Raw genomic sequence first — 26,086 nt, 5'->3', positions numbered from 1 at the left:
AAAGCTAGAAATTTACCGTCAGCTAAAATTTTCGAATAATTTTTCGCATAGGGTCATTTATAGACATATTAAGACTTATTCTAAACAAAATGTCGTTCTATTAAATCAAAATAAAATCATCATCAAATAAATGTCTGTAGATTTTACTAATTGGAGCGGGCCAAAGGCGTCTCCACAACGCTCTCTGCAAGCTCGGATTTTTGGGAATTCGTATTTTAAAACTGCCACACCTGCTAACAATCATGTAAAATGTGATTCATGGTTGAAAAGCCTACACATTTTTTATTTTTGATATTTTGTTTAAAATGTTAAGGTCAACATAAATTAACATGTGGCTTTTCATATAACCCGTGCTCTTAGGCGATAAAAATAATATTTATAATGTACTGTGGAATCCAAAATTAAGGGAGATAACTCCGTAAATGACACTGAATTACAATAGAAACTGTTTGATTTTCAATGTGGATTATATCCTAAGAGCAGACTGATTGGAATGAACGATAATACATTTCATCATATAGACCAACAAAACAACCTAAATTAAACCTTTTTAGGTGTAACTCATATTACAGAATTTGCATGATTCTTACAAAGACTGCTACTTAAACATATAACACGAATAGTTCGTATGTCCCTAATAGAGCCAACAAGAAACAAACGGCTTCATGTGTTCTCCAATAGAAAAAATGCTACGAAGATGTTTTGAAAAAATGCGTGATTTTTACATAGAAACCAATTTAACTAAAAGTATACCTATCAATTGTTCCATTCAGTCACTGCATATAGGATATAACAATAATCTACCCTACTTTCTATTCAGATGTCCTTTTCAGAATTCTCGGGTTTTTCCTCTTGAATAATGCTTTCAAAATAACGAAAGATGAAATCTGCTTGGCTTATCAGAAAGGACATCAGAACAGAAAGTAGAATGGGGTGCTGTTAGATCGATCCTACATGCAGTGACTGAATATAGACCTTAGAAAACTTTATTTTGATTGGGGACTATAACATACAAACACAAGCTCTCGAATATAAATGACATATACATAAAATAAAAACAAGTGTTCATATACATATGAATTAATTTAACATATAGAGCAATCAAACATAATCAGTACAATTAAAAGGAACAAATTATAAATACAAGCTAATTTTTTTAAGCTGAGATAATAAATATGACTATTTGCATGCACTACATCTACATATATTCTGAGCCATTCCAGGACTGAAGCAAACTTTTAACTTTGAAAAAGCTACTTTAAGTACTGAAATGTTAGGCAAGCTGTTCCATAATATATGAGTGCATAACGAAATTCATAAAAAATAAATTGCCAAAAGTAAAAATTCTTACTAGTGGGAGATCTAAAATATTGCTGTACCTGAAAGAATAATTGGATTGTTTTTTACTGACCAGGTTATTGATACACTTTGGACATAAGTTATTTAAGATTTCGAATGTTTCCAGTGTCGTGGTTCTGATACGACGGATCTGTAGAGTAGGCAACTGAGCTCTCGGTGATATATCCAAATATTACGAGATGTAATCGTCATGGACGAAACAAAGTGCTTGTTTCTTCACTTTCTCTAAATTTCTATAAAAGCACAGGACGCTTACTCTGCCGGTGCACCTGGTCCATGCTCACAGTTTTTAGTGAGTCCGAGTTGCTCATTTAATCATTATTAGCAAGTTCTGACGAAAATTTTGTCATTATCCCCAATTTTGGCGCTCCCCCGAAATTCATAAATACTATTGGTATGGTATATAATTTTATCAAGCCTGGAAAGAAATTGGCCTAATCGATTTAGAACCCAGGGACAATTAATAGATCATATTTTGATTAGATTGCATAGAGGTATAATCGTTTACGCATTGCCACTTTTATTTTATTTTGTTATTATTAAAAGCCAATATTAAGGGAAATAGGTATTACCTGGGAAAATCCCTGAAAAGTAACATAAAAGTAACACCCGCAGTCCAACTGGTAGCGTCTACTTATTTTGACTCGTATACATCGAAAAACAATACTAATCATAATTACTCCTCTTTCTTGTTATTAGAATGGACCAAATAGAACTAAGCTTACTGAGCAACCTTATTGGGGGAGGGGTTAGGATTAAATTTTCTATCCTGCCTTTTTATTTAGAGAAAATTTAGAAACACTATTTAATATGAGCAAAAAATATTAGGGCAATAGTGGACCATGCCTTTTTATTTTTCTCTTATGACCTGTCCTGGCTTTTTATTTCTTGAAAATTTCAAGCCTACCTTTTTATCTCAAATTTGATCTTAGCCCCAGTAAAATCAAATGATGATTTCACTTCATATGAATGTTACTTGTGGTATTCTGCATAGAACCGATGTGGTTTTAATTGTCGAAAAACATGGCCACCGTTATTAAAAATAGAATTTAGGAGTTCAGACAGCAGTTTTTTGCATGTATGTCTTCTAAATCGTTAGGTTTAACAAAATTTTAAAATGGGTTAAAAGTGTTTAGCATGATGAGGTCTATCTGTGGTCAATTTTTTTGTGCAAGTCTGTTAAGTCATGCTGGAGTTATTGACCTTTTTGAAGCTTTTTTCGATATTTTTATTATTATTATTTAAAAAATCTTCTACTCAAAAACTACTGGATAGAATTCAATAAAAGTTGGTATTATGGTTCCCGCGGGTTTTCTGTACAAAAATACTGCTCTAATATTTGCTCTGTAAGAAAAAAATGTTGCTGTTACTTAAGTTTTTGAATGTTGAAAGGTTCATGAAGATTAGTTGTCATTGAATTTATTACAGAATGTCGGTTAAATGGACGATTATCTGATGTCGAAAGAATCATGACAATGCATTCATGGTTGTTCCAATTAACTGTTTCACAAACGATCGAAACCAAACTGTGCATTCCGGGTGAAAAAAAAATCGAACAAAGGTGGAAAATCGAATTATTGGCGCAATATATTATTATACCCATATAAGAAGACAAGTCTACGATTTATTTTAATTTGTCTTCAGTTTAACTCAGGGTATGTTTGGGTTCATAACGGCACTTGAATAAAGTGAAGTTGGTGAATTCGTTTATATATATATATAGAAAGGTCTGAAAAATTCCCAACGATGTCAGAACTGTCAAATTTGCGATGCAAATTTTTGGTCGTTCCCTCCGCGGGACTCGAACCGCTGTGACATCTATGGCAACACCGCCTGCACGAAGTCCAGCGCCCTAGACCACTCGACCACCTAGGCTATATAAAAATATAGCTTTCGCTGGCCGGGTCATTCCTCCTCGTAGGATTAATCTAGGGCTGTAACTTAGTACACGATGTATGGTAGTACGGGACAGTTCATTTAGATGTAGGATAGAGGATCAAATTAATGATGCATCTCACAACAAATCAATATTATACAATCAATATTCGTGTAGCGAATAGAGTCGTCACATTCTGAGACGTTATATATATACTTATCATCCTCGGTTTAGTTTTGGGCATTTTTATGAAATATTAAAAAAAAAAAAAAAAAAAAGAGAGATTTCCTCGTCGTAATTTACTTATTATAATTTTATCACTTATATTACATCTTTTCAAGCCGAGACTGATGATATACATGTATAAGACTTCCCTATTCAGTATTGAGATGTGATGTCTTTTACCTGCTGTCTGTGTTATTTGATGCTCTTATATATAATTTGAAGAGAACAAAAAAACGAATTGTATACTGTTGAATAAATCGCAATGAGAATGGCATACAATCTGTTAACTGCATATCTGACAGTACATTCCGCTATGGACATGACAAGCTGTTAGTTGTTTTGATATTCACCAAAAAAGGTAATTGCTATAAAAAACTAAAGTACAATGTACAATGTACATAGATGGCAAACGAGAAGTATATGTGGTTAATGAGGATTAGGAAAAGGACAATACAGAGGTAGTGCGGGTGGTTAACGAGGATTAGGAAAAAAACACACCCAGCAGTAACGAAGGTGGTTAACGATGATTAGGCAAAAGACCATCCAGTAGTGTAGATGGTTAACGAATATTAGTAAAAAGACCATCCAGAGGTAATGTAGGTGTTTAACGAGGATTAGTAAAAAAAACATCTAACAGTAGCGTAGGTGGTTAACGATGATTAGGCAAAAGACCATCCAGTAGTGTAGATTGTTAACGAATATTAGGGAAAAGATCATCCAGAGGTGGTGTAGGTGGTGAACGAGGATTAGGAAAAGAGGGCACACCCATAAGTAGTGTCGTTTTACTAATAGTTTTTTTTGCATGAAATAAATCCAACTTTGGGTCTTGTACCACCCACCTGAGCATAGGTGCGTGTTCTAGTTACGATAGAAAAATTATATTAAATATACAGCAAGTGCATTTCATAATGACAAAAACGTAGAAAAGAACAACTGAACAACTTTATTATTATATTTTTTATTAATAATATATATCAATGTGATAGGTAAGAATATATTTTTATTGAAAATAATAGAGTATTAAATCCATTTTTGATTCAGCAATTTGACAAAATACAGAAATTAACTGATACCCGTCAAATATAAAATGTTTATAAAGATTATGACAACAGCTTATCAATATCATGTCGAAAACAAAGTTATAATACTATGGAGGACATATTATCTGGCCACTGAAAATAAATAAATCATTATAACAATTAAAAAAAATCAAAATAATTCACTTCAATGTCAAACAAAGTTTAACATAACATTTCTATCAATAATGTTTAATCTATTTCTGTTCTTAAATTGCACATGAATTGATGGAAAACAGATAATAAAATAAATACTCATATGGCACTTTAAAGTAGTCAATTGAATACTCTGGTAAACCCGGAGATTTCAATTTCATGCGAAATTTTTATGTCTGTTCTGAATCCATATCAGCTTTCAATATTGATATTCTTGTCCAGTCATGATAAAGGATTTTCTTTGGTACTAAATGACGTTTTGTGTTCTTTATTGCAATACCCGTATAACACAATTCCTATAAGTATAATATAGCACTAGAAGCACCTAGAGACTTGCTGGATTACACCTGGTCAGATTGGATGAGATGAGTCACCATAATGTACTGCAGAGTCAAACAACTCATATGTCTGAAACAAAATTATTACATAAAAATCTCAGCTGAATGGTACAAGAAACAACATAACAAAATTCTATCAAGTGGGTACAAGAGATATTCAAAGATAGTAACCTGCTCCTTCACAAAGATTTAAAAAAAAAGTGTACAAAATTTCAAGTTAACCCACATTGCAGCATGAAACAATCACCTTGAGCTGAATGTATTACATACTCGAAATTGTTTCCCCTCATTTTACTCACATGTATTTGTTGCAAGATTTAAAACACAGTTGTTCTTATATTTTCTTTTTTGGTTTTCCGTGGTTTAAAAAACAATCATGATAAATAATACAAGAAGTGTAATATTTAAGTGCATCAACGGTGCAACTTTACATACTGTGAAAATACTTTAATTCGTGGATACCAATTTTCGTGGGTTAGGGAAGAAACACAATTTCGTGGATTCTTGAATTCGTGGTTTTGTTGTATTCAGTATACACATCAAAAGAAATCTTCTTTTCGTTGGAAATAAAATTTCGTGGTTTGGCCTTCCTATGACAACCACAAAAATGGTAACCCAAGAACAATAGTACTTTCACATTAAAGTTTTAAAGATTTGTAAGGACGATATCACCTACATCAGCTCTGAACTGTTCAGGTATCAAAAGGCAATGGCGACTGTCGTCTGCTGTCAGTAAATACAGTTTCTTCATCATCTGACATGTAGTTATTTAGGAAATCAAATGCCGCCGTAACCTGCTTACCTACAGAAAACAACATACAAGAATATTGAGAAATGTAAGATTGCATTCTCCTGCACAGAGGGTATATTCGCTACTTTTAGAAGAGTAATCAAGGGAACCAAGATTCTACGGAAATCAAAAGAATGTAATCGAGGGACAAAGACCAGACCAGGAAAACAGACACACATAAGAAAGAACATAAAATAACCAAAATAATACGTACAATGTAACAAAAGCAAATGAGCAACTTGGACTCAACTAAAAACTGAGAGCATGGACCAGGTGCACTGGTAGGGTAAGCTCGACATTTGCTGATCACATGGTCAAAATCTGCATTGATCTATTTTTATCCGTGTTTCATGTCTGTTGTCGTATGTAACTCGGTGTTAGTTTTCATGAATTTATCTTTGCCTATATACGTTTACCGGTACTTTCTGTATTGCACGTGACTTGATTCAAGATTAATAATACTTTTCTAAAATCATGACTAATTGTCTAAATAATGTGTTGTGGACAAAGGTTGTATGGTTTTCTTTTCAACAAAACAAGATTAGAGATTTAAATGATATGACTGAAAACCAAAACGTAACAAAGTCCTTTTTGTAAAATCTTCCTTGTTAAGTGTTTTTGCAACCGAAAGAGAATATTTTGAAATATATTTTGATTACAAATAATATTCTTCCTAACAGAATATTTTAAAATAAAATGTCGTAAGATTTAAGTAACAATAATAACTAGAATTGTCACATTTTCCAGCGCTGACCTTCAAAAACCCACTGCGTCCAACACATAAATGTGTATTATTCACACCGAAATACGGTAAGCAAAACTAAAACGTAGTAAGAACAGACAAGGTCAGTAAAATTTCTGAACAGATTTCTGTTGTGTTTTCAAAATTACACCCAAAACAAAAAATATCCAAGCATAGGACAAGCTGGTTTAAACTTACATCATAAAAAACCGACAAGAATCTTTCCCAGATTCCAGAAGCAGAAATTAACTAATCATACATATTTTGTGTCGAAATTTTTAGAACAATACTAAGGGAGGATGCAGGATTTTAGATTAGTGGGGGCGCGCACAGTTGAAATTTCGCCGAGCGGAGCGAGTCGAAAAAATTTGTAAGGTTAATTTTTTTAAATATTCTTCTAGAGTGGGTGCAATGTAGATATCTTTAGTGGTAAAATTAGCTAGAAATTACTTAAATTTCAACCTAAAACCGCCTAAATCTTCCCCTGACAACCCATGCTTTGCAAATTTTAGGGGGGCGCACGCCCGCCACGCCCCGCCTGAATCCGCCCCTGAATACCTACCATCTGTATTGCTTTCTCTTTTCTCCAGTCGCTTATGATGATTGCTTCCTTCGTCATGTTTAACAAATGATTCATTTGTATAACCAGCTCTTTCATCACGTGATTTATTTGGTGGATTATAATGTCCATCATATTGGTACCGTTTTATGTGTAATTCGTCAGTTGCATCGTCATTTATATCACTAGGAATATTTAATCGTAAATCCTCTTTACCTTCCCATTTCATAGAAATAGGTTCAGGTTCGTATGTTTTTCCTTGCATAGCTCTAATTTTAGCACTATCAGTAGCACATTCAGAGAGTTCATTGTCATGAATTTCTATAGTTGCGGTCTGTTCGACTATTTGTCTTGCTGGTCTCTGCTCTTTGGTTTGTACCACAGCAGGTGCAGCAGGAGCTTTACTTTTGCTCGTTTGTCTATGAACGTCTACAGTAACTCTTTCTCGCTCCGAAACTTTATCTAACATTTCTGTATCTCTATTTTTCCTTGGTTCAAAATTAGGAGATTCGCGCCTTTTTTCCCGCTTTTTTCGTTTTGTTCCCGTCAGGTCACTGTGCGTTCGTTTGACTTTTTTACCATGTCGCCTGTCCTCTACATCTCTGTAGGGGTCGTAGTAGTGATCATGACCATCAGGGTAATCCATTAACATTGCACGTGAATCTGTAAAAGAAATCATCAATAAGTCTGTTTAATTTCCATTTTAGGATTCATTAAGAGCTTAGAACGAATACATGTTTTGGTATAAACTTTATCACTCGATTAAATAGATCTGCATTGTGGTATACAATGCTATAAATGTTGTTTTTTTTTCAGATATGTCTACTTTAATTCGGATTATTACATTTTAGTTTGATTTGAGGTAGGGTCATGTGGTTATTATTTACCTCTATTGCTGCCGGAAGGATATGGAGGATACCCTCCATACATGTTGAGGTAGCTATTACTTCGTGGCATGCCTTGGTATTGGTCATAAAAATACGGATTACTGTGGTAAAGGTGTAGATTTCCTCCACCATATACCTGATGACCTCTACCTACAAAAATAGACAAAAATTAGACATGCCATTCTTGTTGCATACAGTAGTATATCCGTTTCTCTCTTTTTGTATCATTTCATTTTTATTCAATTAATTTACGTGATTTAAAAATTGAAAAAGCTAACACAATGAGATGTGGCGCCTTCAATGTTGTGAATTTTGTATTTAAAGCAGACAGTTCTAAAATTTCTATATTTAGTGTAAAACTTTAGACTCTTGCTATATTTGATACAATCGCAAATGTTCAAAGATGTCATCATATCATTCAAGCTTTGGTGTTTATTTAAGCTGTAACTGTGTCAAGTAATTTCTTACAATTTCTTTTTAAATGTTATGGCAATTAAATTTCAAAACAAGTAGTCTGGTAAAAGATGAGCAACTCTGAAGCAAGTTAAAACAAACAATGGAATGATTTAATATACATGTACTTTAAACACAAGTATTACAATACATAGACTTCAAATATATATTGCCCTGTTGACACATAACACAGACTTGTATGTTGTCGTATAGATTACAACATGTTATGGGTGACATTTGCTTGACCATCTGACAACACTTACATGACGGTTAACCCAATTATTTTTACTCAAAAATTGTCTTGGGTGTGTTCAACTTGTAATTTTGGTATTAAAAATAAAGTGCACACATTGGGAGCAACCATATGCATAACAAACTCGGCCGGTGAAGACCGGACCCTCCACATCTTTACACTCGCGGTATGCTTAACAATCACTGTTGACACCGTTTCTAGATCCTTAATAAAGGATATAAAGGAAGTGTAAGTATGTAGAGGGCAATAAACCATCTTTAGTTTGATATTTATGGTCTAGCACTATTTGATTGTCCTATTTATTGTGGACGAGGTCGTTAACATTTACTTCTTGACCACGAGTGCCACCTGCATTACTAGTAAATAGATGGGTTAGAGGAGAAGACATTTTCTTAATGTCATAAATTGACATCGTTATGTCAGGGACATATATTTTTAATCCCGTTACTATCCAACTGTTCCATAAGTCAAACAAGTTTAATCATGTTTACATATTTTGAAGTGTATGCAACATCTAAGAAAACCACACAGAACATAAGTGCTACCAATAAAAAATAAACCAAACACTACGTCAAGAACAAAACATTCCAGGCACACGAACTGAGAAAGTATTTTACCCAGAACTTCTATGCCTGTTCCATAACTTTTGGATCTTGTTATTAATACCAGTCTTAGCTCTGCAAGTATTGCATGTTCGTAAATAACAAATTTAATCTTTAAACAATTTGAAAACAATAGCAACACACTTCAAAAAAAAACTTAAGGGAAAAGGTTGATCGATGACAGGTAGAGCTTACTATAGACAAACGCTAAAATAAGGGTCAATTTCTTTCGATTGCAAGATTTTATAAAAAAAATTCAAGTTTGAAGAATTCACAGGGCCACATAAATATAAAGTTGGTCATTCTTGAAGAGTTGAGTATCTAAAGTTTTAATTATTTGGATTTCATCTTCTGTATTAAAAATATCATAGATAGTGTGATAAATTTCACGGTACCAAAATGAGAAGTAACGATTTTATTTCAATTTACGTACTCTGGTGAAGTCGCTCTTCAGAAGAAGCACGTTGCAGAGATGAACTCCGTTTCCCATGCCTGTCTTTTTCAGCGTAGTGATAATTTGATGGTGGTGGTGGGGCTGCATACATACTTGGCGTTCCACCCATCCACAGACCACTACTCCCAACCTTAGGGAGTCTATTTTCCGGAGACCTAGGGTCCATTCTAGGATCTATCCCATTCATGGTGCTTTGTTTGCTAGAATCGTTGCCGGTTGGCAGAGGTTGGAAACGTCGCATATTCTTCTTGGACTCTCGTTTCCTCCTACAAGCAGATGCATATACGTAAAAACGATTATATTTTTTCTTTATATATTTCCAGAGGTTTCCATAAATGTTCAGGACGAGTCATCTAGTATATTACCACGACATAACTACGTTTTCTCAAGGAGGTTGTTGTTTTGTTTGTTAGGTAATTGTTTTCATTTGTGAACAAATATCAAATCTTGTTGGCATAAAATATTAAAGTATACTTCAGTTTGTGTCCATGCATGATGCAAATAGTAAAGTATTAGACGCATCTGAGTTACATAGGTAATTCGAGAGACCATAGATGGGTGGGCACGAAAAAATTTAACCTAAATTTCTAAATGATATTTTAGGAATTTTTTAATGAACAAATAATTGTTTGTATTGTTTAAGATTTTTATCACATGTTTTGTGGGAAGTAGATGAATCGTGCCCAGAAATACGATAAGAATGTTTAGCATATCGTTGTTATATCTTCCATTGATATATTTAATATTTCATGTACGGTCTATCAATAATATTTGTAAATGTTAATGTCAAATTTCTAATTTAAAACGACAGATCCTGACTTACAATACACGAGTTTACTTTAACATGAATGATTTATCTCACACCAATTAGTCTTCTAAAATGAATTGCAACATTAAAGTTACTCATCTGTAAATACGCAAAATCTTACCAATGTAGAGAACTATTAAATCACTTGAGAAAAAGCCTTTGTAAGTTTTACGGTTGGTATAATTATAACATAACCTACCTAATAAATACACACGTTTTTTTTTAAATTCCACTAATATTTTGTGGAAATTCTAAACACGCTGTAGTTTTAATTTTCATTCTCTTAATAACAATATATCGTAATGAAATAGCAACACTACAGGTATACCATACACGTTTTAAGATCTAATCGCACATTTCTTTTATTTTTTCTTAAAATTCAAAAATTTCTACGTTTGCGCCTGATTAGATTAATACTGTGACCAATGCCTTAGTTATTCAGTTACTGTTTCTTTGGCTTTTTTGTAATTTTTTAGTCTTATAATGATGATTAAATGGTCATTGTATAACGTCCGAAGGCAGATATGTCATGCATTTCAAGAGGAAAACGATTGAGTAATCAAACAGACAATGCTTTGTAATAGTCCGACACGCTGATCCGGGTTTTTGTTGTGCTAGCTTACAGAGGCCACAACCCACAAGTAGATATGCCACCCCATTCGGACACATTATTCTGACTACGAGGCAACTACACGTAGTTGTCACTCTATCCCCAAGAATACCGCGTCTTTGGCAGAGAAGCAGTGTGGCTTATAATGATGTTTTGTTTCTAGAAAAGCAGAGGACGCTTGCCCTACTGGTGTACCTGGTCCATGCTCCCAGTTTTTAATGGAGTCGAGTTGCACATTTGCTTTTGTTACTTTGTATGTATGATTTTAGTTACTTTATGTTCTTTGTTGTGTATGTCTGTTTTTCCATGTCTGGTCTTTGCCCCTCGATTACATTCTTTAGATTACCGCTATAACCCTGGTTCCCTTGATTACTCTTTGATTACCGCTATAACCTTGGTTCTCTTGATTACTCTTACAAGAGACTTTCATTTTTCATTACATGAAATATGTACAGAAACATGAAACATTCAATGATTGATAAGATTTATTATTTCCTGAATGTAACAATAGAAGCATGGTGTACATTCCCAGATTATTTACATGTTCGCGTGATTGGAGACAGTTTTTAAACCGCAGAACGGCGTAACAACTTGCATCCATATCATACATTTTATATTCATAGCCAAGATCTATATCACGGATTAACACGAGATATTTGCATTGTCATGTATGTTACTATGACCAAACGAGAGAAAATCCGTCGAAGAATGTGACTTTAAGAAGGTGATATTAATTTTACTTTGGTTCACTTTAACCTGAGAAAAAACAAAATATGCAAGAAAGCAAACATGACATATATACATCCTAAAAAGGTTTTTCAACTTCTAACCTAAACATGTACAGTATTTTTATAGTTATTTTTACACCAGTTTAAAATTCGTTTTAAACACCAGTTCATCTAAATAAAATTTTATATCTTGAGAACATCCGATTTATTCTGATATTAATAGCATATTCATATATACTTATTATATCAAATTGGGTTAACATCTCCAATTTCTACTTGGTGCGAGATATTTCATTGTACAAATTTTCACATAACATATTTCTAAAAACTTCAAGCAAGAATGTCTTTTTGATATTTATGTTTGTTAATAGTAATTTACGACTGTAATGCACCGTGAAGAAATAAATCTTACGTTGTTCCCCCAGAACACAGTACAAGGTTAGGTATCTTACAGACTACAATATAGTCATTAGATTATAAACAGATGTTTCGGTATTTTTATATAGAAAAAAAATATTTACCTGGAGACCTACATGTATGGAATATTTTACAAAAGATTACAGAGAAAAGGGGCAACAATTTATTGACCTCCCAGAGGAAATATACTCATCCAAAGAGGACTGGGGAGACTTCTTTTAACTATATTTTATATGCATTATAAGGTATTTGATTTTATTCCCACCCTTCGCGTTTTTTATATGAATGTATTTCACAGATTGGAGGTCTCCAAGGGAACATGCATTTATGGAGAGGCATGATACATGTTACTGGTGTATTGAGAATACTCATGAAATTATATCCAAAAACTACTCTTCCCAGTTTTAAGGAAATTCAATCAATACTACACCTTAATAAAGAATTTTTGGGAATGTCATGATAGAGACGGCATTAAATAACTTAGGTTCACGAGCCCGCAGGTGATCTAAGAGTTAGTTATATCCGGGAATACATGGTAATAAGGTGCTATGATACGTGCAGTGGGTGTGACGAGATGTTTTATGACTAAGAGATATCTGATCCTTTTGCCATTGTCAGTGTTTTTCGGTCAATAAACCTCTCCATTGTATCAAAACCTTTGTATTCAACAAAAACTAATATTACATGCTGATCGATAGGTCGACAAATATTTAAAGTATCTATACCTTAAGCATTATACCTTAGGTGTGTCTTAGGTCGCGATATGGTTAAAATTAAGGGTTTTAAAATCAATGTTACAAATTTATAGGTATGTGTAGTTGATGAGGGTTAAAGAATGATCCTAAATTTGATTTTATAGAGGCTTGCATTTTTCTGTTGCAAATGAAAGGTTTCATATGCTACCTTGGGGTATATACATATATTTAACGTCGTTAAAACGATGTTCAAAAGAAAACACTGGACAGAGTTTGTCTGTTCACACATATATCAAAATCCAAACAGAAAAGAACTCAGCTGTGGATGTATATCAAGACGAACTTTACACATGATATTACTTCTTTTATGTAATTTAGACCTATGAGCAAATATTTAAAGAAGAACTATTTGTAAAATACTAAATATTTTCATTCTGTTTAAACGCTTATGAAAGCTTACTAACAATACCATATACAATTTAATTTTTTTTTTCAATGAACTACAATTTGGAGACTCACATAACTTACCCACAACAGCAGTAAACGCATATTGCTATAGTAACCATTAAAACCACCAATCCAGCCAAAGAGCCACCAACTATTGCAATTAACTCTTCTCGGTTTACCATGTCGTGTTATCTGCAAAGGAGATAAATGTAACTATTTCTCTGTTACAATGTATAAGTGTTGCTCCAGTAGTGCTAGAGATTGTCTGGCAAGCTATTTTCTAATTTGGTGCAATCACGGAGGAACTGAATTCCAACCGCTTACATTGTAGGAGTAGACCTTCTAATAAAGTAATATACAAACATCTATCATGATACATGTGAGAAGAATCATCAAGTTGATATAACCATCCTTATTTGCAATAAAACATGATAAAGCTTAACAGTTGTAAATGGCAAGTATCATAATTACTCTGAGTTTCAATAGAATATAAACTAATGCCCGAATACATTCGTTCAGTACAAGACTGCAAGATGCGGCAGTGGCCACATAACTGATGCCATTCTAATCGTCAAGTACATTTCAAACGCACAAGATAGTTTGATTACGCAACTGCTATTAATTGTATTCTAAATGGGAACTCTGTCCCAGATGTTGTCAAAACAAAAGAGGAAAATATGTCAAAAAATAAAACTGCATTTTATCGATATTCTTCAAACACAACGCAAATTAAACTCTCATATTAGTATTACATACCAAACTTGCTGACCATAGAAAGGTCTCTCCCATGAGCTAATCCCGACGTATTTAACCAATTTTAAAATGTTTACAATCTACAATTGATTTAAAATGTAGTCTCGGTTTGACCATCATAACTCTAATGTAAACAACTAATAATCGTCACGTTTTGCCTATCACCTGAGGAAAAATCGGATAACTACCCGAACGACTGGAACTTCTCTGAGAGGGGAATTACTTACCGTGTAATGTTTTGAAAATAGTTGATAAAAATGTAATGGTCCAATTAATTCATCAAAAACCAAGAAAATGTCATTTATACAACAAATTCGCACCAAGACATTTTATGACGAAAGAGAGATGTATAATCAATATTATAAAAGGACATCGCCTTTGTGAGGTTAATCGATAACAGATAAATACATGTAATATCTTTCTTGTCATTTATTAGTGATAATCATTTGCAATGGGAGGGACATAACACGAAATCTGGGTTAATGTTATACTACATAACTAGTACAAACATCGTCATAACAGACTTGAAACCATGAACATTTATGTTATAGATTATAACTTGACCAATTGAGATAAAAAATTAAAATGTTAAAATTGGAGGAAAATGTCCCAAATAACACCGTTGGGTTCTTTTCATACTAAAGTGTGAATGTATTCGAATGTCCACTAAGCCCAGAGGTAAAAATTTTAGTCGTCTAAGTTACTCTCAAATTAATCACTATGATCTAGTACTGGAATATTATTTAAAGCACTTAGATTCATTGTATAGTATATGACCAAAACATTTACCTTATAACGAGCCAGAAAGCTTTGTGGTGGTTAGATTACCGAAGTAAAGTATTTGCTGTATGAAAACCATGTTGTGCATGTGATTGCAATGGATAAATATAAATGCTCGGACATTTAACAAAGATAGTTTATATTACCAAACTGGAGAATAGTCATGAAAAGTCGGCTTACACTGAAGTAATTGGAAGCAGATGTAACAGGGGAATCTTCTTACTATCCGTTTGTAAGATGTGGACACCGTGTATTTTGCAATTTCTTGATGGGCAAGCTCTGACTTTGACTAAGAAAGTGGATGCTTAAATTCCCATATATAGAAAATCAGAGACTGTAACTTATATTTTACCTCTGTTATGCTGTTATTGGTATCACTGAGACAGATGTGGGTTGAAAGAATCCCCCATATTTCCCCAGAGAAATGACACATTGATCTCACCTGCTTTAATATGGTAATGTTTGAAATATTTAATTCATTCAAAATACTGCTTAAGGCCCCTTTTAAGTAAAAATATGTCGTTATAAGGTCAAAATTTCACGGCTATTTCACCCATGATTTATGTTATATTCCTCCAGCTAAATGTTGTGGTACTAAAGTCTATAAACCGACAAAATATCCTTGTAGATTACATCTCAAAATGTGTATTTAACTATCCCACCAAGTACCAATTATAATTGAAGATCTATACGTTGCGTTCAATGTATAGTTACATGTAAGGCAAAATAAACTTAACAAGTAGATTTTCACCCACCCTCACAAAAATATATGGGGCGGGTGGAGTGATTTTATTTCTTATTTTTTAAATTCCTTACCAGATATTTGCTAGCTTAATTTCAGCTACATGTATTTGAAGTATAGATATGTTCTAGAAAGTGACGTGGAAAAAATCCTGACTTTGAAATTCCCGCCCCATTTTCTTTTTTATATTTTTGTCATTTTTTAGAGGCGGGGATGAAAATCTACTTATTAAGTAGCATTCCAGCTAAGAATCATGCAAAAAGTGATACATGGGTGAAAAGCATACATATTTTTATTTTTTATATTTTATTTAAAATGCTTCAGTAAACAGAAATTAACATTTGGTTTTTCGTATAAACCGTGCTCATAGGAGATAAAAATTGTATATAATGCACTGTAAAATTCAATATTAAGGGAGATAACTCTGTAAATGACACTCAAATACAATAGAATCTATTAGATTTTTAATGTTGATTATCTCCTAAGAGCAGACAGATTTGAGTGAATAATTACACATTTTACAGTATAGACTCATAAAACAACTTAATTACAAAAGTAAAAATATGTAGCCTTTTTGGGGGTGTATCACAATTTTCAGATTTTGCATGATTCTTACAAAGACAGCTACTTAATTTACTTTGGTCTAATGGGAAAAGTGTTCTTTTATACTGGAAACACAGGGGCTTGCTGCATATTTGATAGTGGGAGCAAGCCCCTGTGAACCCAACAAAATAACATGATTATCCAACTTCTAATCTCGCCATTATGCAACAAATTTATTCAGGTTAGGGTGTATACTTAGGTTTACTTTACTGTAACAAAAGCTTTTAAAATTAATTTATCGTAAAATCTTATTAGATGACCAGTTAGGTTCCCCGATAGCAGATATATTTTGCAATATTCTAACATAATCTATTTATTTATTTTTAAAAACTTTAAAAAAAACAGCTGCCGATGAAATTTCATACGAAATTCAATAAATTTATCAGTTTTCCATGCAAATGCTGAAACCAAAACCGATATCATGTATTTCAAGTCTGAGCGTGTTAGAATGTTTGGTTACAACGTAGAGTTTGAAAGAGTGGTAACAATGAAACACTGCCCTCAAAAAGTATCTGGTTAGCCAACAGGGGTGTGAACCCATTCTCCTTATCCAAAATGCTTAAAGAGTAAGTTTTTTCCCACTCAGTAGGAAGCCTACTTTTCTTAAAATCTAATTGATGTTTTTTCTTTATATTGATGTATAGTTTATATTAAATGATGGCAATGTAGATAAGAAGGGGAATTTTCAATGAAGTTGCTGGTGCGAGTCTCGAAAAGAATTTTTGCCATAACATTCCAATAACACTTGATTAGCCTATGTTTTATTATCTGATTGCCAATAAATTGATAAAGAAGGTTCCTGGTATGGACAAATAAGCTACTTATTGCCACCAGCTGACCCAATCACGACCTTTTATCAGTTTCAATCTACTTCACCGAGATTAGGATAGATACGTAACAGAAAGGTGTGACGGTACAGGTATGACAGGTTTGCATGTGGAACTAAGTTTTACAAAATGCTAATCGAAATAATTAAGTAGCAATCTTTATAAAAAATAGCCTGGGGTTGATTCATGCATGCCATAACCCCACCAAAATCACTTTTGTTTACATTTCAGTAACGGTTACAGACACAAAACCAGTCTTAGACTGGCATTTGGTTCTTGTACTTTTGAGATAAAAATGTATATAGATTGTATTTATGATTAACACTTTGCAAGAGTGACCGTTCTTGAATTGGTTTGATCAGTGGGAAATGAATCTATGGTCTTCTCCATAACGCAGAATTCTATACAGGATGGATTATATCATATGTAGACTGAAAAAAAAGAATCCCTTGTTCGGTTGGTTTTCCTTCACCGTGAATCACTTTAACGTGCATGGGCAGCGTCTTAATTTTATATGGACTGGTACTTAATAGTTCCAATTTATTTATAAATTATTTCGCATACTTCCTGGTCAGTATATTGAAACTAGGATTTAACGGCAGTTCTTTTAATAACATGTTCATGTGCTAATGCAAGTAAGAACTACAAATTACTGTCGGACACCAAGAAAAAAGCAGTAATTTTATAAGCATAAATCCAGAAACATGACATAATCTCTTTTTTCCAAAAATATTTTTAACAAAACGTATTGAAAAGCAATATGTAAAATATGAATGGAGGGCATCGAAGAATTGTCATGATCTTGATATAGACCAACCTCCACAGTCATTCAACACTTAGATCTTACAAAAATTACAATATTTTAATGTCTTTGTTTACTATTTTCATGTTTTGTTTCTTGTAGTAAATTAGTTTCAAACAAAATAGATAAGTTGCAACATATATCTAGAAACATAAATGTCTTGTAAAAGTTGTTGTTGAAGTAATATAAATTTGTGAAGTACAAGTTGCCAAAACCGACATAAAAAGTCAGTTACATGATTGTATGTCATTGACATTTCACCTAAAATGGATGTCATGTACAATATTATAGCATGTTACAAAACATGATTGTACATTACATGAACCCTATCCTCTGTTCCATTAGGGTTAGGTATAGGTATTATTTAGGTCAAGCCCTTTCAGTGGTATTTACTTTTTAGTGACTTTTAACCTCACATGTGTAGCTTTAAAAAATAAACGAATCGGCTTTGCATCACAGAATCATGGTTTTTATATCAATTTAATCTGAAGTCTTATGGTTCGATGATACTGAAACAAACTTTTCAATCACTTTCGAGTACGCATAGGTTTACTCACCTAAAACACTTAAACTCAACAATACAATCAGAGTTGGATTTTTAAATAATACTGATTTCTATATACCAAGTCATGTTTAATATTTTACCCCGTCCTTGGTTAATTACAAGTCTTAATGGAGATGTATAATATTTGACTGTTAAAAAAAAACATATAACATTCTAGGAGGGACAATATGCATGCCGTATGAGTAAGATGATGGTATGATGAGCCAACAGCGAAAACCAACATCTACGTTAATGTATAAGTTAATCCTAAAGCTGATGTATTACTAACATGTTTTCCCGCCAGGCAGACATTTTTATTGTTTCTTGTGATGTATTACTTGCATAACGAAGATGTTTATTTTTAATAATGTGGCTTAAACTGCATTTTTTTTACCCGAAAGCAACTGTTGTTTTAGTGGTTCAAAGTACAAAGTTGACAAATCTTTTTATGGACCTTCTCAATCAGTGCCTTCAAAGTTATTTAGCAGTTTAGAAATTGTAATATCCAATTTAAGTACGTATAAAATTAACACTCGTGATAATAATATATCAACCTTATTAAAAGAATAAAAATAAAAAGATCTCTATTGAACAGAATATTCATGACAAGATACTGAATTATATTAAAATGATAAACCTAAATTTGATTCACACTGCTTAACAGTCGTATATTATAATATGACTTCCCCAGTAGAGAAATGTGAAATATGTATTTAGCTTAATCAACTACTAGAACTTTGAATTAAGACAGATAGTTTTATATTGCATTAGAAAGTGACAGCTGATGTAGAAGTGAGCACCTGTAACATCTGCTACTGTACAAGTCGTACATTGGCCATATATGAGGTTACAAAATCTTTTAAACGTGGACATAAATTACTAAACCCACAGCGGTCTAAACATACAACACTGTACATGCAGAATACTACAGAGTACAAAAAAGTCGAGTGAAACAATCATAACCAAAAAAAATATCTTATGCATGCTATGGTTACGATGGGTAAAGGACAAGACTACTACGTACTTCCAAAATATACCAAAGGAAATGCAAGGAAGTAAACTAACACTTCGACGTTCTAGTCCAAACATAGTCTAAATTTTGACAAATTAAAAACCAATACAATATTTCAATTGTTTTCAAACAGTGAATAATCTTTCAACAATTTGACTTCAGAACCATATATAGAGCATAGTGGTCCAAAACGGGTTAGAATATTTAGGTAATACGCATACAAGGAAAGGATTAGTCGATGAATATTTTTGTTATTAATAAGTGCCTATGTATATCCAAATCCCTTCGAGATTATACCTATCCTTCTAGATTCTCGGTCGTGATGACTTTGTATACATGTAATGATAAACACCTCTATTCATTCAAATATTTGTTCGTATGAATTGTTCCATTCATGTAAACTTTTGAGAGATGTAATATGCGTATAGTACTTTGGGTCCTTTATAAATCCTTGATGAGAAAATTCTTTACCATGAAAGAAATGGAAATGTTATAGGTAAAGAATCAATATTAAATCGCAAAGATTTCTATAAAAAAATACTGAAAGTGAACAACAATACACTATTGACTGGGTTTGCATGTTAAGGCATTTGAAGTTGAAAGTAAATTATGTAAAATCTTTGTTCGAATGTATCAAAACCGGGTATTCAGATATAACTGTGATTAAAGAAAATATTTCTAGCATCTATGAAAACGTTCCTCAAAGTAGAATCGACATTTCTTAAAGTATCAAATAAATGCGATGACCCAGCGCTATGCGTTTTATAAGAACGTCGACACAATGTCAAATGGCTAGACGTGTCTTTTAAGTTGGGCTAAGGTTTGCTATAGCATATTTTTAGCTGAATATTTTTCTAAGATATAATTATGTTACAAATATAGTTGGAAATAATAATCCATACCTGTTATACTAGTGTATAGGTCCAATAAGTTCAGAGATATTTGAAAAGCGACTTTAAAAGGGATTAAATTCCACCCTATAAGTACAATAGTTTACACAACAAATGAGCAGTACACTAGTCATATTTCTGTATCCTTGTTAAACTTTATGGATCATTCACGCGGAACCTATTCATTTCTTTATCCTGTACGTCTCGCGGCGTTATATTGGATTACCCTTTGATCATGCGCAAAAGAATATTCATATGGCGAACCGCCAGTTTTTAAAATTACCTCAAGTTAGGTGATTAAAATATATATATTTGTAAAAGCGGTCGTGCTTTTTTCTTGGATATAAATTCCTAACGCTTATACCCAAAGAACACTCATATCAATTTTCAATAAATTCTGTCCGGTAGTTTTAGAGGAGAAGATTTTTTTAAAGTAATACTACTAAAAATTGCGAAAATATGTTGAAAAATGGCAATTACTCCAACATGAACAGATAGATTTTATCATGCTGAACAATTTTACCACATGTCAGATTTTTTGGTTACACTAAATGGTTTTGAAGATAAATGCGCAAAACTTCAGTCTAACCCTTATGTTCTATTTTTAGTAATGGCAGCCATCTTTTTCAATGGATCAAAAATCCCTACATTTATTCTATGCAAGGACCCTAAGAAACATTCATATCAAGCTTGGTTCTACTTGGTCCTTAGTATCAGAGTAGAAGATTTTTTAAAGTAATAACATTAAAAATAGCATAAAATACCTTAAAAAAGCGCAATACCTCCAACATGGCCTCACAGATTTACACGCAAAATAAAAACCATTCACAGCAGAGCACTCTTTTAAACAGCATTCGCTGTTGGAAAGTAACAAGGACAGTGTTTTAGTGACATGCATGAGGGGAAAAAATTAAACACATTTACAAGTGTGTTAATTTGATGGCGGGTTCCAGCAACTATCTGCTGAACATGTACCCCTATACATTTTCCTAGAATGATGATAATTCTGTTACATACATTGGTAGAAAAAAATACTCATAAATGATTGTTGAATATGGCGAACCAACATAGTCGAAAAGAACATAGGTACATAGAAACAGTTCATTAGAGACAGTTCATTTAGGCTTTGCACTATTTTGTTCAAGAATGCTGATCGTTTAATTCAATTTATAATATTTGTTTGTATTTTAAAGTTAATCATACCTATGTCATCAGCTGAGTAACAAACAGAGACGGTATCAACAAAAGAAGGAAAGGGTGTTTTCAAAAGAAAGACAGAAATACATCGCTGATAGAGTAGTTTGCAAAAGAAAACGCTGTTGGACAGTGGGTGAGAGGGAACGTAGACAGCAAAGGAAATCGTAGAGAAAGAAAGAGGCTTAGTATCAAAAGAAGAAAAAAAGTACAAAGTTATGTGCAAAATTCTGCAATTAGACCCCTGTGGTCTTAGTAAAGGCGGCCATGCTTTTCGCAAGATCGAAATCCCCTACGCATCGATTGTTAAAAATACCCTCAGGAATATTCAGCCTAAGGTTGTTTCAATCCATTAAGTAGTTTCAGATGAAAAGATTTTCAAAAATGGAAATGTAAAATTCGGGAAAAAAACGCCCATTTCCGGACCAATAACTCATGCATTCGTCAACAGATCTATCTGAAAACTTTGGAGTAGGTCCATCCCATCATGTTGAACAATATATATATATATATACACCTCCAGCTTTTCAAGCAAGGGCATAATAAGCGAAGTGCTCAGACTCCTAAAAATTCGATTAAACTTTAGCATATCATTTATTACTTAGATTACACTATGCCATGATTTATTTTTATTTTTTATTTTTAAAATTTATATATTACATTACACCTAACATCATGATAAATTCACTGCGAGAATGGCAATTCTTTCAAATTGTTTCGTTTTTGGATACAACTCCATGCAAACAACAAAAAGACAAAAGCTGCTATACCGAGCAGCAGATGATTGGTATATTAGAGGTTCTTCTTGAAAACTTATTTGTCATTTTGGGGATACTTTTCAGCAAATTATCAGCATCCAATGGGCACTAAATGTGCACCTCTCGTAGCTGTTCATTTATTCATCTGAATCGGAGTTTATTCAAAATGTTGCAAAAGATCAGAAGTTTAAAGAAGCTAGATATTTGATTTCCCAAGTCGATATATTAGAAATGTTCTCTCCATTAATAATCCTGAATACTGAGAATGACTTTCTTTCATTTAACAAGACACTACCAACCAGCTTCCTCCGCGTCATTTTATACCTTTACATCAATTCGACGACAGTACTGATCTCGGTACAAAAAAAATATGACAAAAGAGACATTTTGCTTTTCAAATTATACATTCCCCTTTCATGTGCAGTAATATACCTGCTTCTCCAGCACATTGGTGTAAAAATTTCTCTCAGTTGTCAAGGAAGAGCTAATAGCCATCATTCTGACTTCTTATTGCGTCATCAGTGCCCGAGAGGCGGGCTATAATATTGGACCAAGATCAAATACGAGTCTCACGCGCTACCTGGACAGGTTGTAATTCCGATCTAGATCTTATCAAGAAATATTATGTTTCATACAAAAAGATAATAGATTTTTTTAGATGATGAATTTTCATAATATAATATATATATCTTCTGTATTGTTTGACTGCTAATATTAGCAATTTTACCCGGTGGCGATTTTGTGCTGCCTTCTTTTTTTACCGGAAACAATGAACCGTAACTGAAACAGGAGGTTTAGTGTGTTTTAAAATCTGATATACCCACGGAAATGCCTGTACTAGTCAGCACCATTGCTTTCGAACTTTGATATTACCATTTGTTATGGTCTTTCCGTCTTTTGACTACTCCTTTTGACTATTGTCTAGAATTGTATCCAGTTCGGCAATTCTGTTATTACCATTTATTTAGTAAACATATTGATTATACGTGCCTCTGCATAGTTTTAGTAAACAATTCTATCTCCACTAAGGCCCGGTTTGTTGTGTCCATCTCAATAAGTATATATAACATATCTATATATAACGAGGTACCAAAATAGAACCACTATTCAGAGACATCAAATACACTTTACATACATAACATAGATAACAGAATGAAACACAATTCTAGTAATACACAAAAGCTAAAATGAAAAATTATAGACAGCACACAAAAAACTAAACCATTTGCAATATGAACTACAACAAAAACACGGGAGTAGCATTACGTGTTCCTGGATAAGCATGTCCTGATCCGACAGCGGAACCCGTCACACTACAAGTACCATCCGTTTGGTTGTCGGTCCGATAAGACGTGAAATCTAACTGAAGATATCTGGTCTCATCTTCAAATCGGTCAGTCAAATTGTGATGGCGTAGTGATGATATCAACCAAGGCTTTATAAAACTCCTTGGGTGTTTCCAGAAAAGCAGAGAATGCTTATCTTACCGGCAAACCAGTTCTTTGACAACTTTTTGTGGATACCTAATTGGTAATTTTCTGTATTGTTTCGTGTTTTTTTGTTTTGTTTCTGTATGTTATTTTTTTCGTCTCTGTCTACTTGTAATCTTTTTCTCTCCCCCCCCCTTATTTCGCTATTGGTCTAATTTTCAAACTGACAGACAATGGGATCACCAGCAACAACTAAAGCAACTTTTCTGGTGTCAGTATTACATACAGATTCGTTTCAACTTTTAAACATGAAATACATATATGTTAATGAACAAACTGAGGATTTTCACTCAGTTATTGAAGATAAGACTGTATGAGCAGAAAGTGGCAGTAAAATAATTGAACGTGTTGGTTAACAAAGATACATGGAAATGATCAACTCTCATAGAAAACGGACACCATATAGAAATAGCTAGTTTTTGGATACTGTGATTCTACCCAGGTAAATTGCAAGTACTATGTTTATTTTTTTAATATATTCCACCTTTTGTATGTAATATAAGTAAATAAAGAGGAAGTGCGCGACAATTAATGTGACTACATCGAACTTGCGTTGTTTTGTTGAATAACTTACCCTGTTCTGTGTTTAATCACCTCCGGTGTATATGAGAAACTGAGGTTATCTTACCAATGTGCTTGTAGTAGGGTGTTAGTGGCTTAAGGAGAATTCCACAGATGTAAGGATAACCCATCGTCATGTAAACACAAACTGTCTCGTAGTATTTATGATTTATTTATTCAATTAAAATGATCTTACCCATCAAAGTAGTCGACATTGTCTGACGTATTAACGGAGGTGTTTTTCAATTTCTCTTACTCAGAATGAATCGATTTTATGAGAGTTTGAGCCGATGTGTGTTTCATTAGAGTTTTGTTGTGAAAACATAAATCTAGTCTTATTTTTCACAAATATTCTCATCTTCAATGACATACACGTAAATTGACGAAATGTTTCGTTTTAATATTTACATGTACGCAGTTAAGCATGTTGGGTACCATTATTCTGATAGGAACAAAGTTTTCTTCTTTCAACCGGAGTTAAAGAAAAAGAAGAAAAAAAAAGGATTCCTTGGTCGATCTGCTTATCGTTTACGTCTTGGCATTCTCTTGAAAAAAAAAAATTAGCAGTATCTTTAAGGATATATGTATTCTAGGGCTTTTTAAATTTACCATAAATCGCCCAGTTCAGTAACGATATACACCGTTTCCCTGGACCGCACTTATCAACGAGATGTCGGGGAAGTATTAAATTGTACTGCAATCATATAGCTAATAAATAACATGATTAATATCTTACTTAATTCTTTACAAAAAAATAATAATTATGAAGGAGATTTGTAGTTGATATCATCAATATTGTTTACATTTTAGGCGTGGTTCTCTGTAAACCAGTATTTGACCTTGTTCTTGAAAAGTAATTGGAATCGACTTTGTGTTTCTGGTATAGATTAATAAAAATATGTTGCAAATTATACGACGGGTCCTTACACAACGATAAAAATATCCCTTTCTGTACGATTTCTGCTATAAAAGTGTGTGTTTTCTCAGGTCAACCTAGTTTGGTGTCTGTTGTCCGTGTCCATTGGTATTCGACCTTTCAATATTATTCTAATCGTACTTTATCATGAAGTGTCTTGTATCGTAGGTGTGTTTTGATGTTCCGAACTCCGAAATAGGAGACGAAATAATAATACCGAAGGTATAAACGAAGGGAAATCCTCGTACACATTGACACAGGGAACACCGAAGGTAAAAACGAGGGGAAATCCTTGGACAAATTAACTCAGGGAACACCAAATGTGAAAATCCTTAGATAAACTAACACGGGGGACTCCGAAGGTAACAACGAAGTAAAATCCTTAAACAAATCAACACACGGGGAGCACCGAAGATAAAACTAGGTGAAATCTTTAAACAGCTTAACTTAGGGAACACCGATGGTAAAAACAAGGGAATATTTGAACAAATTAACACAGGGGGAACACAGAAGGTACAAAGGAGGGGAAATCCGTAGACAAATTAACTCAGGGGACATCGATGGTAAAAACGAGGGGGGATCCTCGTACAAATGAACATACGGAACAACGAAGGTAAAAACGAGGGGGAATCATCGTACAAATTAATACAGGAGGGACACCCAAGGTTAAACGGAGGGGGGGAATCCTGAGACAAAATAACAACGAAGGTAAAAACAACACCGGAAAACCAAAAAAAAG

General features: G+C 33.4%; 1 protein-coding gene across 5 annotated transcripts; it reads right to left on the bottom strand.

Moving 5' to 3' along the window:
- Window positions 1-4,398: 4,398 nt before the first annotated feature.
- LOC148619298 (uncharacterized) lies at window positions 4,399-20,602 on the bottom strand. Of its 5 annotated transcripts, none has more exons than XM_088579020.1 (8): window positions 20,441-20,602; window positions 13,557-13,667; window positions 9,750-10,036; window positions 9,332-9,391; window positions 8,009-8,158; window positions 7,125-7,784; window positions 5,707-5,832; window positions 4,399-5,100 (listed from the first exon to the last, which is right to left on the bottom strand). In XM_088579020.1, the coding sequence occupies exons 2-7, from the start codon at window positions 13,655-13,657 to the stop codon at window positions 5,723-5,725; spliced, it is 1,368 nt and encodes a 455-aa protein (XP_088435146.1). In that variant the 5' UTR covers window positions 13,658-13,667; window positions 20,441-20,602; the 3' UTR covers window positions 4,399-5,100; window positions 5,707-5,722. The 5 variants fall into 5 exon arrangements, with proteins under 5 accessions (XP_088435146.1, XP_088435148.1, XP_088435147.1 ...); XM_088579022.1 differs by lacking the exon at window positions 20,441-20,602 and adding an exon at window positions 14,456-14,606; XM_088579021.1 differs by lacking the exon at window positions 20,441-20,602 and adding an exon at window positions 14,232-14,381.
- Window positions 20,603-26,086: the final 5,484 nt, after the last annotated feature.

This window comes from Perna viridis, chromosome 4, assembly GCF_037379345.1.
Source record: "Perna viridis isolate PV_CMFRI_1.1 ecotype Kerala chromosome 4, ASM3737934v1, whole genome shotgun sequence".
Lineage (NCBI taxonomy): Eukaryota > Metazoa > Mollusca > Bivalvia > Mytilida > Mytilidae > Perna > Perna viridis.
This window is presented reverse-complemented; position numbering and strand designations above follow the sequence as displayed.